At 37.8% G+C, this 14946-nt stretch overlaps 1 protein-coding gene across 1 annotated transcript in view; it reads left to right on the forward strand.

Annotated features, from left to right (window-relative positions):
• LOC118772739 (adenylate cyclase type 8-like) overlaps window positions 1-13702 on the forward strand; it is an 87391-nt gene extending 73689 nt beyond the window's left edge. The window contains exons 15-18 of the mRNA XM_036521312.1: window positions 5045-5191; window positions 11621-11713; window positions 11905-12019; window positions 13215-13702. Coding sequence (XP_036377205.1) covers window positions 5045-5191; window positions 11621-11713; window positions 11905-12019; window positions 13215-13702 — 843 coding nt within the window. The remainder of the gene's footprint in view (window positions 1-5044; window positions 5192-11620; window positions 11714-11904; window positions 12020-13214) is intronic.
• Window positions 13703-14946: the final 1244 nt, after the last annotated feature.

Raw genomic sequence — 14946 nt, forward strand, 5'->3', positions numbered from 1 at the left:
TAAAAGACCATAAAATCCAAAATAGTATATCACCATAGTAGATACATAGAATTACCCTAAATCAAGAAAGTGCATAACTTTAATTTTTACTGTCATAGTATGTAGAAAACACACAATTTTACTGTGAAAATATAAAATGGGTAAAATTAATGGGCATATACCATAATGTCACAAGCAAGTAATTACCCTAAAATTAACGGTATTATTCTGTCGACATCACAGATTTTGCTGATGTTTACATTTAAATTTACAGTATAAAACCTTTCACCATTCAGCAAAAACATACCTTAATTTCTACAGAAACAAGATATTAAAAATATGGTATATGTTTGTTAATAATGTTTATTTGATGGTAAAACATGTATGCTTAAATATACTGTAATTTGCTGTCATTTTATGTAATGTCCTTGTGATGTGCTATATGCAATGGAAAACTAAAACATAAATAGAAAGATGCATTTCTTGAAGAAAGTCAAGTGATTGCTGTGCAGCAATGCTAGCAATCATTTGTGGCTGTCAGGGTTTATTAGGTGGTTGTAAAGGTGTTTTTAGATGGTTGCTAGGGTGTTTGTAGGTGGTTGCTATGGCGGTCTAGGTGGTTGGTAAGGTGTTTTTAGGTGGTTACTAACGTGCAGTGCACAAGGTGGCTGCTGGGGTATTGTGATTGCTAAGGTGAACTAGGTGGTTGCTTGTGATTAATTATTGTTTATATTGGTTATCTTAGTTAAGTCCTTCACTTTCATTGTCCATGTTTGTTTGGGTTCGGTAGGGTGCCACCGTTGAGTGGTTTGTGTTACTGTTTGTTGACTTCCCTTCCCTTTTTCTCTTTGTTAATTGAAAAAAATAAATGTTTGCCTATGTGCTGACTGGGGTGACAGTGGCTCAGGAGGTAGAGTAGTTGACTGAGGATTGGAAGATCCTTGGTTTGAATCTGCTGTCTCCTGGCAACATGTCTAAGTGTCCTTGAGCAAGACACTGAACCCCAAACTGCTCCCACTGGCTAATTGGTACCTTGTATGGCAGCCTCTCTCACTGGTAGATGGAACCCCATTAAATGACAGTCATATAATGAGGCTTTTATGGTTAAAAACTTGTTTGTTTGGTATTTTTCAGTGAAATTGAATGGGAGTCAATGTACAATAAGTGAAAACTGCATGTAAATCTTACTGAAAGAGTTAGTTTAATAGCAGTGTGGTCATGCTAATTCAGCAGAAAAAGACTGTTGGATTTACTGATTTAAAATGTATTTTTTTGTAAATTACAACAGTTTTAAACTGTAAAATTTACAGGTTGTTCCGTTAAGTTGTTTACATTTTTACTGTATTTTTTTACAGAATTATTCTGGCAACCACAGCTACCAGTTTTTTTTCCATAAAAACAACGGTATATTTTTTTTACTTTAACCGTGATAGTAGAAAAGGTTCAACCGTATTTATTATGGTGAAATTCTGGCAACCACAGCTGCCAGTTTTTACCGTAAAAACAAAGGTATATTTTTTAGTGTACCTCCTCCACGACCCACCCTGGTCTGTCACTTCTTGCAACCTTTCACCTTCAGCCTTCACCATCAGGGTCGTTGTCATGCTGAAAGGTGAACCATGGCCCCAGTCTGAGGTTGTGTGCACTCTGGAGTTTTCTTCAAGAACCTCTTTCTTCTTTGGCTGTCTTCATCCTTCCCTTAATTCTCACTGGTCTCCCTTACAGTGCTGCCACCACCTTGCGTCACTGTAGGGATGGTATTAGACAGGTGATGAGCAGTACCTGGTTTTTGCCAGATGTAGTGCTTGGAGCCCAAAGTGTTCAATTTTTGTCTCATCATACCAGAGACGCTTTTTTTCTCTGGACTCCAGTCAAGTTTTTTTTCTTGGTCATTATGGGTTATTGTATGTAGATTGACATCCAAAAGAATACATTTAATCCATTTTACATTAAGTCTGTAACACAACAAACTGTGCAAAAAGTAAAGGGGTCTGAATACTTTTTTCAAACACATGCCACTGTCATAATTCCAGCTCTGTGGTGCAAGAAAAAAAAGAGCTACTCAAAAAATTATGTGAGCAGCTGCACAACCATTGAAACAGAATAATCAGTGACATATGGAAGTCATGTTGGAATCATATAACGCTAACAGTGTTGAAAAACATTAATCACAAATCTAAAACTGAGTTTTAACACTACTAAAAATTTTCTAAAAATTGTCTCCTCTCCTGCTCCTGTCGGATTTTCCCATTATTGACAAGCACCGTTTGTGACATTTAGGAACTTGAAGGTAATGCTCAATCAATCAGGACAATGCTTATGAAGATGCACAACAATGCTTCATTGCAAGACTCTAGCTCTCATAAATCTTCCAGTTATAGCCATTTAATGCTTTAAAAATATTTGTTTATAATCAGGGTTGGGGAGTAACAGAATACATGTAACGGCGTTACACATTTAAAATACAAAATATGAGTAACTGTATTCCATTACAGTTACCATTTAAATTGATGGTAATCAAATTACAGTTACATTTTAAAAATATGTAGATGATTACTGAAGGGATTACATTGGATTTTTGGATTTGGATTTCATTTAATTTCATTTATTTTTTTCATTTAATGTTTATTCAGCTGGAAAATCAATCCAATGATAGGCAACTCCGGGGTGTATCTCCCATATGCCCTGAAGAAAATAGCGTGCAGTAGAATGGAAAATGAGACAGAAAGCAACCGGCACAACGCGTTTATGTCATGGAAATACCGGTTCCATTTTAATTTCAAATTTGACAAAGGTCTTGCCCCCCCCTCGGAATCATTAACCCCTGTGTAGGGATTAAATGGTTCACTTATCTCCACCAGTGCAATCCTTTTCACGCTGCACCTGGCACTTTTTGTACAGACTATACAGATAATTTATTGACAGTACAAGTACATGCTGCTATTCCTCCAAATATATTGTAAATACTTTTTGCTGCTACAAAACTCAATTTACAGTACACTCCTTGCTTGTACAGTGTGTAATGTATATAGATATATGTTGTGGTTATTGTCTGTCTTAACTTATGCACACTGTTGGTATGGGAGAAACATTATTTCATTCTTGATTGTACGCAAGGGCATGGTAAAATGACAATTGAAATCTGAATCTGAAATTTTATTTAAAAAGTATATTAAAATATTTTGAAAACTACTTTTAATGTACTGTTGTGATCATTTCATGCACCTGTTTGTTGAAATGTGAAAAGTTCAGTAAAATAGACCTTTTAATTAGCCTTCTAACTTCATCATAAAACATATCGGTAATGAGAATTATACTGGTGCACGTCCTTATAAAGCTTTAATAAAACACTTCATATGTTTTACTTACATACTTTTAAAAATAGTGTTTAGAAAGTAATCCAAAGTATTTCGATTACGTTACTTACCTTGAGTAATCTAACAGAATATGTTACAAATTACATTTTAGGGCAAGTATTCTGTAATCTGTAGTGGAATACATATTAAAAGTATCCCTCCCAACCTTGTTTATAATTAAAATCAATTGGATAGCTGGACATTTTTGTGAAGGGCAGTCATGGTTCAGCTCAGAGTTTCTTCACTCACTGATTTTCCTTAAAAGTCTCTTTAATTTAGTTCCGTGCTGAATTTAGTATGCTGAAAAGAGGCTGGCAGTCTCACTCACGGTCTTCCATTGCAAGCTATCACTAGATGCTAGTTTCATCTTCAGAAGACGAAGGAAACACTAACCATGTGGTGAGGGCTAGGTCATTTCATAGATCCAGTGAAAAAAAATCTGCAGATCTCTCTAACTCTTATAGAACCTCTTTGAGGGATATGATTGATATAGGTTGTAGGTTGTAAGGCCAACATGGATCAGCTATCAGCTAATCACCAGTGGTCACACCTGAGAAAATGAAATGCAAGGGAACGATCCTTTGTATGAGCAAACACAGAAACAGGAAAATTTCTATTTCTCGTTATCTCTAACGAGATCTCTATCTCTCTTCTTGAAATGGTTAACTCAGAAAATGCACGGATGCAAGATGCCCATCATAAAATTTGCAGCTACAGGAGAAAATTGTCTAGACATGATAGCTGTTATCTACATGATGCATTTCAAGTATTGTTCTTATCAGATGTAAACAAATTTGTCAAGTGATAGACTTTGGCAACAGGTTGGACCTGCAATACAAAAATAAATAAATAGCCTTGGTTTGTTTCACTCTTGATTAGAGGGTACATCAGCCAGCAAATTGTTTAGGGGATTGGAAGTCCTGGTGCCTGTATTTGCCAATAAACAGTATAGAAGTATAGCCACAAACCACACACTGACACTGGAATGTACAATCAACGTTGAGGTCTAAGAGAATGCACAGAATATATTTAATGTGTTAATGTAAATTAATTAATGTTATTATGTTATTTATAAACAGCCAAAACTTCTATCAGTACACATTGAATAATTAAAGTGACAAAGGTATGCATTATGCTACTTGTATAACTACAGCCTAATTAACCAGTATAATTAAAAATTCATGTGCATGACTCAATTACTCCTCTCAATATTAAAGGATTTTATTCTATTTTTAGATGGTGAATTATGTATGCCAGTAAACTGACTATGTGTCCTGTATAATGCATTCACCACAGTTTAATGAAAGTCCTTGAAATTTGTGCAATTAACCTGTATGAAACAGGATAAAGCAGGTGTGCCAGGCACTGCCCTTTTTCCATGATTAATTAATTAAATTAAAGCAGAATGTTCCTTAATGCTTGGGGAGCAGTTTAATTGCCAAAGGCAAGATTTCAGCCATTGTTAGAGGCAGGCTTAAAGTCAGTCCGATTGGAAAATATTAGGCTCGACTCAAAAATCTGTTGGGAACACAGAGTACTTTCATGTTGGTCCCTGCATTCCACTGGTTTGACACCAAGTGGTAACCCAGCAAAGAAAGGGTCAGTTATATGTCTCCCCTGGGTAATTGAGATGCCCGATTATGGTACATTTTTATGGCAATTATCTCTGTAAATCTGAATTTCATACACTGCTATCTCACCCTTTGCAGGAGCTCTACTCCCAGTCTTACGATGCCGTGGGAGTGATGTTTGCTTCCATTCCAGGATTTGCCGACTTCTACTCTCAAACTGAGATGAACAACCAGGGTGTGGAGTGCCTTCGCCTCCTCAATGAGATCATTGCTGACTTTGATGAGGTATACCTATATATTTTTTTCATGTTACGATACATTTTCTTCTGAGTTCTCTGTGCCCAGCATGCTTCATTCCAGAAAGAGGATATTGAATTGGGTCTCTGCGGTCCTCAGTCAGACAGTCTGTTGGAGAGTGAAGCAAACCACAACAAATCAAACCTTAAGATGCCTGACTTCATTTCACTTTATTGGAAAGCAGTTCAATATGCAGTAATGGCAATATGTCAAATTTTGAATTTCATCCAATTGTCATGTTCATCCTAGTTTGCATGCCTTACGTTTTTACATTCCCTTGCTTAGATTCTCCTTCACTTCCAAATCAGACAAATCTGTCAACATGAATCTCAAGGCTAATTTCTGCATACACTGTATGTCCAGGTAAATAAACAATTCATGTTTCAGTCTTATACCTGCAGCTGGGAAACAATTTCCATGCAAATAGGAAATGAGAAGGCGAGTTCTAAAAACCCTTTTGAGACAAACTCAATTCGGCTGATTTATATAGGGTGTCTTTCTCAGGTGGGCAAAGCTTCCAATAGAAATTTCCACCACTGTGAAAAAAGGGGCTGTTGTGCTCTCTCAATACATGCTGCTACCACACCAGTGATTTATGTGTAAATCAATGCAGGTTGCACAGCTGTGCTCAGTGATGCAACTGGACGCATATATGGTTGATAATGTGTCTGTCTTACCCTCCCTCAGTGGGAAAAGGAAACACTTCCAGTGTAGTGACTGCGCTTATCATTATTCACAAGGACAATTTCTCAACATTTCCCTCATGTCTTGACTGTAATGTGAATTTCCCTTTGGCTGTTTACTCATCTTGATTGGCATTACATTCAGGGTGTGAAATACGGGGGGTCTCGGGGGGTCTGAGACTCCTTGATTGACACTTGAGACCCCCTGAAAGCCTCAACAGCAAAATTTTGGGGGGTCTCTGGAAAAATCTTTAAAAAAATTATTTGTCACTTATTTGACAAATAATTTGACAATTGACAAATTATTGACAATTGTCACTAAAAATGTCTTTTAATCATTAAAGCCCGACAGACACAGCCTACGTCCAAATTCACATCCCTTCCTCTCGGTTGAATTGCTCACAAAGTATTCATTGCTAACAATGCTAGTTGCTTGTCTATGTGACGAAGTGTTGGCGAGAAAAATAATTTTGAATTTACATCAAATTTGATCATAGTTATGATCTGTATACAGATCTGCATCCATCTCCACACCCGTTACTCTTGTTTGAATTACTCATGAACTCGCCATTGCATAGATATGGAACACATATCACAAGAAAGAGCGGAACCGGAGCTTTGTAATGATGCTAGTCACATATTTGTACATACCGAAGTAATCATGTTATGCAGACAGATCATACTTCAGCAAAGTAATATCTTTACTAATTTCTTCACCCATTTTCACACTCCTGTTTCTTGGTTGAATAAGTCACAAAGTCCCTATCACTTCACAACATACCGCATATCAAAATAAACAGCAGAACGTACCCTTTCGATGGTACTAGTTGTTTAACTGTGTGACAAAGCATTGTCGAGTAATCTGGTTTTGAAATCACAGCAAATTTCTGCATTGTCTCCAACACAGGGCTGACATTACATCCCACTTTGTATGAAAAATAAACACAAAATAACGTATTTGCTTTTATCTCCCGTACTTCAAGGCCATCTCCCAGCGCCCTCCCATTTTGTTGTTTCTCCCAGGAAACTCCCATAATTTGCATGGCAAACTTTATTATGAATAATTGTCATACACGGATCCATAAGTTTGTATGTTTGTCTAACGTTGCCAGATTGTTTATGAAACACAATCTACACACACAATCCACATACTATATACAATTATTTATTTTATTATTATTTATTTATTTACTATCCACAACCCCCGCCGAAAAAACCTCCCGTGTTTTGAAACCTAAATGTTGGCAGGTATGGGTAGGGGGGACCCCCCGACTGCCACCGGGTAATTCGCACACTGATTACATTCAAATATTGTAGATCATTAATATGATTGTCATTGTCATATCAGTTGGTCTCACCTTGGTTGGTCACTAATCAGTAAGGACTGTTAAAAGATTCAATCTGGCCCTTAACCCACATGGGTAACGGCATTGTGTGAGCTGTTGGGGTAGGTTTTGATCCCAGTAGTATGAGCAGGGTGACATTTAATCATGGTGATTTTTAAGGGAGCATTGTATTTTTCTGTTGTATTCCGGGAGGTGGGTTTTTACCCCTGTGGCTTTTAACACTAGAACAGCCAAACTGTTCCTTTTGGTTGACTAAACATACTTGAAATGTTTAGCTGTTGCAGTTTTTAGAATTGGCACAAAGGCTGATCCAGAAACAGCAGGCAGCCTTGTTATATAACATTTCACTGGTTGTTATGTTAAAATACACATCTGCTGTATCAAAAAAAAAAAACTCCTTGCAAAAAGGAACTGAATTGGATAATATTAAAACTAACTTTTAGCTACTTTTCTGGGTCATCTGGCATACATGATATTTTTACTGTTATAATAATAGATGTCTTTGCAATCTTTATAAATTACATTTGTAAATGTACTCTTTTAAAATTAATTACAAAGACAATAGATTCTCCAGGTCTCCAGGATAAGAAGTCTCCAGGTATGTTTGTACCATTGTTTTTCTGTTTACAGATGTGCTGGCCTAATTTGCCTGTATATCAGACTACCTGAAGAGGAGAATTTCTGTAATCATATTATTTAGAGATGAATGTGTCCATTCCTTATTTCGTAGTACAACTGTAATCCATTGATTATGCCTCTTCACATCTATTTGCATAATTGTCAACACCTAGCTTCTCAAAAATCAGCTCACTCATCTGTACTTCATCGTTTAAATGTGTTGAATGTGTTGATGACATGAAAGTATCCTCTCAAAAGACATCAGGAGATGATTCAGGATAGTAGACACATATCAGTTCAAAACAAGGCATTCCCATTCCCCCCTCTACAGGAAAGTCAGCATTCCATAGCCCTTGATATAACTGCATGCCGTTTTATTGAAGTTGAACTCTATAACAGTTGGAAAATGTAGAGGTTCTCAATCCCTATCCATTTAATGTTTCAGACTAATTATGTTCCTTGTTCCTTTCCTATGAGCTTACATAAATCATCAGTGAAATCACCTCTTTGATCATCAATATATGCAACTGCGTTTCATATGTAACAGTGTCAGTCAGGTTTGCTATACGTTTGGAAGTGGGAGTAGACGTAGATACAGATGTCTCTGTCAATTGCATGCTTTTTTATATAAGATGAGGTCTGTCATGGTGTCAAGGCTCATTCAGGGTACTGTCTGTTGAACTCACTTTTCAGTTTGAATGGATATACTTCTGTTCTCTTGTGCTGGAAGTCGCTCTGGATAAGAGCATCTGCTAAATGAATGTAATGTAATGTAAATACTCCATCAGAGGATGTGGGTAGACAGCCATATGTTAGCTGTTCACCTTTGCATCAAGCCCCAATCAGAACATGTGCTTGACTAAGCTCAACACCCGCTTCCTTCCGAAACAATGACTGAGCTCAACACTTGCTTTCCTCCCAAATGGTAAATGGTTTGCTAAATGAAGCAAAGATGTGATCCTCTGGGAATTTATTCTGTCTGGAGATGAAGTAACAGGGAGGCATTCAGCTTATGATATTGTGACTGAACATCAAGGCCCCATTGAGAGACCCTGTGTTTAATTACTTTGGACATGGAGTCACATCAAACTATGTGCTGAAGCCAAGGCAACCATGACACAGAACACTACATTCACACCAGGAGCAGCGAGAGTGTCAAAGCGACCAGAAGTCATCCATTTTCTATGTGAGCCAGCGTCTCTCTGCGGCGAGCAGCAGCATGACCGTTGGCGGCGCATCTTGGTCGGTGTGGGTGTCAGAATAAAGTTGAAGTCTGGGCAACTTTATGGTGATGAGCTATGACGCGGTTTGGCGGCAACCAATTGGAATAGAAGAGCTCCACTCTAGAGAATTCTAAAGAACACAACGGTGTAAACTTTTGTTCCCACCGAACATTAGTTCCCAAGCACAATGGAGGAGAGGTTTATTTAATTAAGGTTGGCTACACACAAATTAATGTTAACTAAAGACCAAGGCTAGTAAACGTGTCCTATCAACTGCATGTTGAAATTTGACTTAGCATTTAGCATCAATACAAAAGTCACACCACACAAATGGCTTTTAATTAGTTTATTTTGTTAGTTTATTTTGTTACCAAACATGTAATTATAATTGTTTATTTCTTTCCTTCATCGATCGATTTTTTACCTTAACATTTAAAAGATTTCATGAGGCTAACTACACTACTTGTAGTCAGTCAGCACAAAGATACCGGTCGACACGTTTGTTTGCTTTACGGCCCCTTTAAATAACGTTTGCAAGCCCCAGCATTCCAAAGGAACTTATAGCCGCCTATTTCATCTATGTCAGAGCGTCCACTTCTTCGACAGTGTTGTCGGCAGGGCGGCCAGAGCAAATTTTGACACTCTCGCCATTCCCGGTGTGAATGTACAGTAATAGTTGGAAATATTATGATATTATTGTAGGAGTCACAGGCTTCAAACCACGTTTGGTAAAGCATCAGTCATTTCTGTGCTTTTATTTTTAAAAATTGTGCGTGTTACAGGCCCAGTGTCAGCATTACTATCAGTGTGAAGATTCACTCGAGGCACACAAGGGCAAGCTGTTCATGGAAACATTGCATAGCTGAATAACTCAACAAATTCTGAATTGAATGAGGGTTGAGGGTTCATTTTGAGAGGCTTCCCATATCTTGGAAAGGAGAATGCAGGTCAAAAATGATTGCTATGATGAAGAAAAACAAAATTACTCGGCCAATTAAGCCAGGCCTGATGTAATGTGCACTGAATATCATTTGTGAAAGTGATTTGACAGCATTGAGTATGAATGAATTCAAGACCAATAAAATGCATGTATTCAGAGGACACCGAATATACCAACAGCAGAACTGGGGTCAATTCCATTTGAATTCAGTCAGATAAGGAAATTAAATTGAGATTCAGTTAGTTGATTGAAGAACCTTAATAGGAAAACAAGTTCACTTCATATACAGAATTTCAGTTAAAAGACCTCCTCATAATAAAATAATACCACTCTGACAGCCTGAATAATGCCACTAAAGAACCTACAAATACCTCAGGCTACTAACTCAAACAGGGCAGTGTGTTATCAAGATGGCTGACATAAACTTTTTACTGGCTTGTAGAGAAGAACAGCTGCCTCTAGTGGTTGAAGAAAGAATTGAATCTCTGATGGAGAGAAAGAGAGAGGGGAGAACAGCTTCTTCTAGTGCTGGAGCGTTGCTTGGCACCACACCTGTGACAGAGCCCCCTGCTGGTCGCAAGACATGGATATCTTGAGCAGTACAAGTTTTACATGCAACTGCATATGATTTCAGAGAAATTACTGCTTTTACAGAAAGATAACTTGGACTAAATTCAGAAATTCCTATTAAAAGACAAAGTTATTTGTAATAGTGTGAGGGTTCTTCATTTAATTAAATCAATATGTTGCTGCAAAGGTGTAGTTTCTTTTTCTCTTTTGTAACCAGTTAGGCTTCTTCTGACAGGGCTCCCTGTGATGTAAGAGGCCAAGCATGATAGTTTTGGGAAAAATACATTTCAGGCAGGCTATATTTGTTTCTGTTTTGTTTTTTGTTGTTACTGTTGATTTGTTTTATCTGTGCTGATTCAAAATCCTATCAAAAGGAAAAAAAAACACTCATTTCCCTCAACATAATAATCATCCATTAGCAATGACTACTTGAGCAATCGTTTCTCAGCCATCAACTAATCGACATTCAGAAATGTGTTATTCACATCATTGATATGTGTGTGGTTTCTAAGAAGGCAGTAATTTATTCCTCTTAGAATAATATTCTCCAGAGATCTTAGTTGTGGATGGATTTCAGTGCTCTCACCAATACTTGTTGTATGATGGTGTTTGAACTCAAATGTGCTCAGAAGATTGCCTTGAACATCAGCCTCTTATCAATGTACCAGCTGTGGGCGTCAGGTTTTCGTGCCCTGAAAGAGCGTGCACTCTCTCAGCGATTCCTGTCTCTGGTAGTTCATGCTGAGATGCTGAGAAGTTTTAAATGACATTATGGCCCAGGTCATTCATCCTTTACATGAGAAGCTGACATCTTTTACGAGCTGCAAAGATGTGGGTGTTGAACTGGAAGCATCCATGCACTTTTGTTACATTACAAATAGTGTTATTTGACAGTTATACCTAACTACATACACATTAGTAAATATGAGATTTCACCACACCATGGTAGATTGACTCAATCTATATTGGGTAGAAAATGCCTTTTATACTTGCTGGTAGCGAAAAATCATAATGCATTTGTTTATATTTGTGTTTAGTTGCTTGGTGAAGAAAGATTCCAAGACATTGAGAAGATTAAAACCATCGGCAGCAGCTATATGGCAGTATCAGGACTGTCACCTGAAAAACAGGTAACAAGGCTATGCTGTACTTTCACCTGCTGTAACTTTGAATTAAGTGACAGTTTAGAAATCATTCTTTCATTTTAGGGATACCGAGTTCATTACAGGATGTCCATAAATACCCTCCTCACACAAGCCCATAAAAAACCATTGAGGAAATAGATGCACCCTTTATTCTTATTTTATATCTCCCAACACAGCAATGTGAAGACAGGTGGGGCCATTTGAGTGCCCTGGCTGATTTCGCCATTGCCCTGAATGAGAGCATCCGGGACGTCAACAAGCACTCATTCAACAATTTTGAACTGCAGATTGGTAAAATGTTTTTTTTGCATTTTGACTGTGTGTTGCCCTTACCCATATCAATTATTCATCACCACTTGGCAATTTACGTTCCTTTGAAAGATTCAAGGGATTAAACCAGTCAAATGTAGTCAGTCCACCTACTGCTCAGCTCATGGTCGTACAAACAGAATGGCTGTGATTCAGGCATGTCAATGCATGCATAGCTGTCCTCCTAAAAACCAGACGTACCATGTGTGGATCTGCCAATATATGTGTTTAGTAAAGGTGAATTCCATTGAACTCTAAGACATGTACAGTACACTACAGTGCAAAACATGTGCCAGTCTGGGAATTTTCAGGCTACTTTGTACTGCTGTGTCACATGTTACAAAATCTGCTTGAGGTTGAGGTTTTCCATTAGACTATAGGAATAAGATCTAGTCCTGTTTAAACAGTAGTATAACATCTGTGTTGCTAAAATGAATTTAGGCCACACCAGTTATCACCTACACTTCAATAGAGGTTGTTTCTCCTTTAACATTAATCTGAAACCAGCCACATTTGACAAAATAATGTAAATTGGATGGAATCAACACTGTTGTACTGTGGCCAGTATCTCCAACAAAATTTAATGATCTCCAAGCTCACCTTTCCAAAGACGGTCCTTTATGAAAAGGAACTGGTACTTAGCTATCATAGGATATCTGGGAAACATTCCTCTTCTCCAAAAGTGCCTTTGAAAGTAGGGAACCTGAGAAGCTATATGATTTGTTGCTTCTGTGTCTTGCTCCAAATAATTGCCTTTGTGGTAAAATTAGGGAATTATTAACTTGTAACCATGTTGCATATTTGAATGTTTAGCTCTTAATATTTTCATAAAGGAGCTCACTTTTACACTTTACACTAATCATGAAACATCTATAAAGCTACAAGTGGAACCACTGTAAGATTTGTTGTGCATATACAATAGAGACTGTTACAATATAATTTGTTTATTTGTAAGGGTTGCCTGGCTACATACAAAAATGTAAAAAAAATTAGTCATATCTCAAGTTATTTTCTGTGAGTTAAAAAAAATGTTTTTATGTCAAATGTTTCTGTGTCTTAGATATAAGTGCATACATATGTAACAAAGTTTCATGTTAAATTTGGTCCAAATTCTTTTAAATATCCCTTTAGGAATGCTTTGATGAGATGTCTGAATTTATAATGTGTTTCCGTGTAGGCATGGCACATGGGTCAGTCGTGGCTGGGGTGATAGGTGCCAAGAAGCCCCAGTATGACATCTGGGGAAAAACTGTGAACCTGGCGAGCCGTATGGACAGCACTGGCATCAGTGGCAAAATCCAAGTGCCTGAGGAGACGTACCTCATCCTGAAGGAGCGTGGTTTTGCCTTCCTGTACCGCGGCGAGATCTATGTCAAGGGCATCAGCGAGCAGGAGGGCGAGATCAAGACCTACTTCCTGCTGGGGCAGGTCCAGCCCAACCCGCTCATCCTGCAGCCGCGCAAGCGGACGGGCCAGTACTCACTGGCTGCTGTGGTGCTGGGGCTGGTCCAGTCACTTAACCGGCAAAAACAAAAGCAGATCCTCAATGAGAACAACTGCTCCGGGATCAAGAAGGGACATTTCAACAGAAGGACCCTACTGATGGCCACGGAGTCTGAGACAGTCACCCACATTGAGGCTGTTGACAAAACGGAATTGCCATAGCACATGTCATGCCCATCCGCTTTTTTTGGTGTCAGTGTTTCTTTTTTGTATTTGTTTTATATGTATATATACATAAAAAAAAGTAATACATTTTTTATAGCCAGGTTTTGTAATGTAGTTGGTGGCTTTGTATGTCCTACCTTTGCTGCAGCAGAGGAGATTAGGAAATAAGAGTTTGGCTCAACGTGCGAGTAAGTCGCTTTCCTTACAGAATTGAAAATGTTTTTCAGGTGATAGGGTACAAACACACTAAGCTGATGCTTGCTTCACAATGTCATATTCTACATAATTACTGTTATTAAATATTCATGCCACAATAACCAGGGTCACATTTCATCTTAACAAAGACAGTTAAATGGCTCTGATAATTAGATCTACAATTCAGAAGATTGTCTAACAGAATGCTTCCCATTGAATGAGCAGTTAATTGCCTGTCAAGTTTCAGCAGACAAACGGAGAACTACCTTGGGGTTAGAACTTTTTCTATGTCCAATCTTTGAGATTCAGGCTGATCCCATTTAGAATGTACTTGTTCATTGCAGACTTAGTCATTCACATAAAAAAGCAGATAAATGGCCATCAGAAATGCAACTCATCCAAATGATGGCTACCAGATACAACAAGTGTCAAAACTGCACACACTTTTACATCAGAGACAGAGCTATGCACTCATGGGTTGGCATTTGCCTACAATGGTAAATTGAGGGGTACAATATAGTGAGGGACTAATGTAATTACATCTTACATTACAAGCGCAAGCAAAATAGCTTGTATAAATGAAAACTAAACATTTTTAAGAGCAAAAACTCTCCAGTGATTCCAGGCCTACAGCTATGGAGGGACTTATGTGAATGAGCATCGATGATTTGCAGTAAATGCCTTATTCACTGAAAAAATTGATAAAACAACAAATTCAAATTTAGGCATACCTCTAGCACAGGTTTCTCATCTCTACAATATTCCTTGCAGCACTGCTCGTAACTATAGAGAAGCTATAGTGGCTCTGCGGCATCTGCAGTTAAGGGTACCATATTAAATAACATTTTATTACATTTATCCTTTTCTCCAAAGTTTGATGAGAACATGATCTTATTTTTTAATGACGAGGGCAAGCTGTGAATATTACAAATCATGAATCAGCACAGCAGATAATTACAGATAAAATCACTGATAAGGTTTGTTCTTATTGTTCAAAACAGGAATAGAGAAAAATCTGCTGTAGAAATTTCAGCCACAGCTGAAAA

Source organism: Megalops cyprinoides, chromosome 2 (genome assembly GCF_013368585.1).
Source record: "Megalops cyprinoides isolate fMegCyp1 chromosome 2, fMegCyp1.pri, whole genome shotgun sequence".
Lineage (NCBI taxonomy): Eukaryota > Metazoa > Chordata > Actinopteri > Elopiformes > Megalopidae > Megalops > Megalops cyprinoides.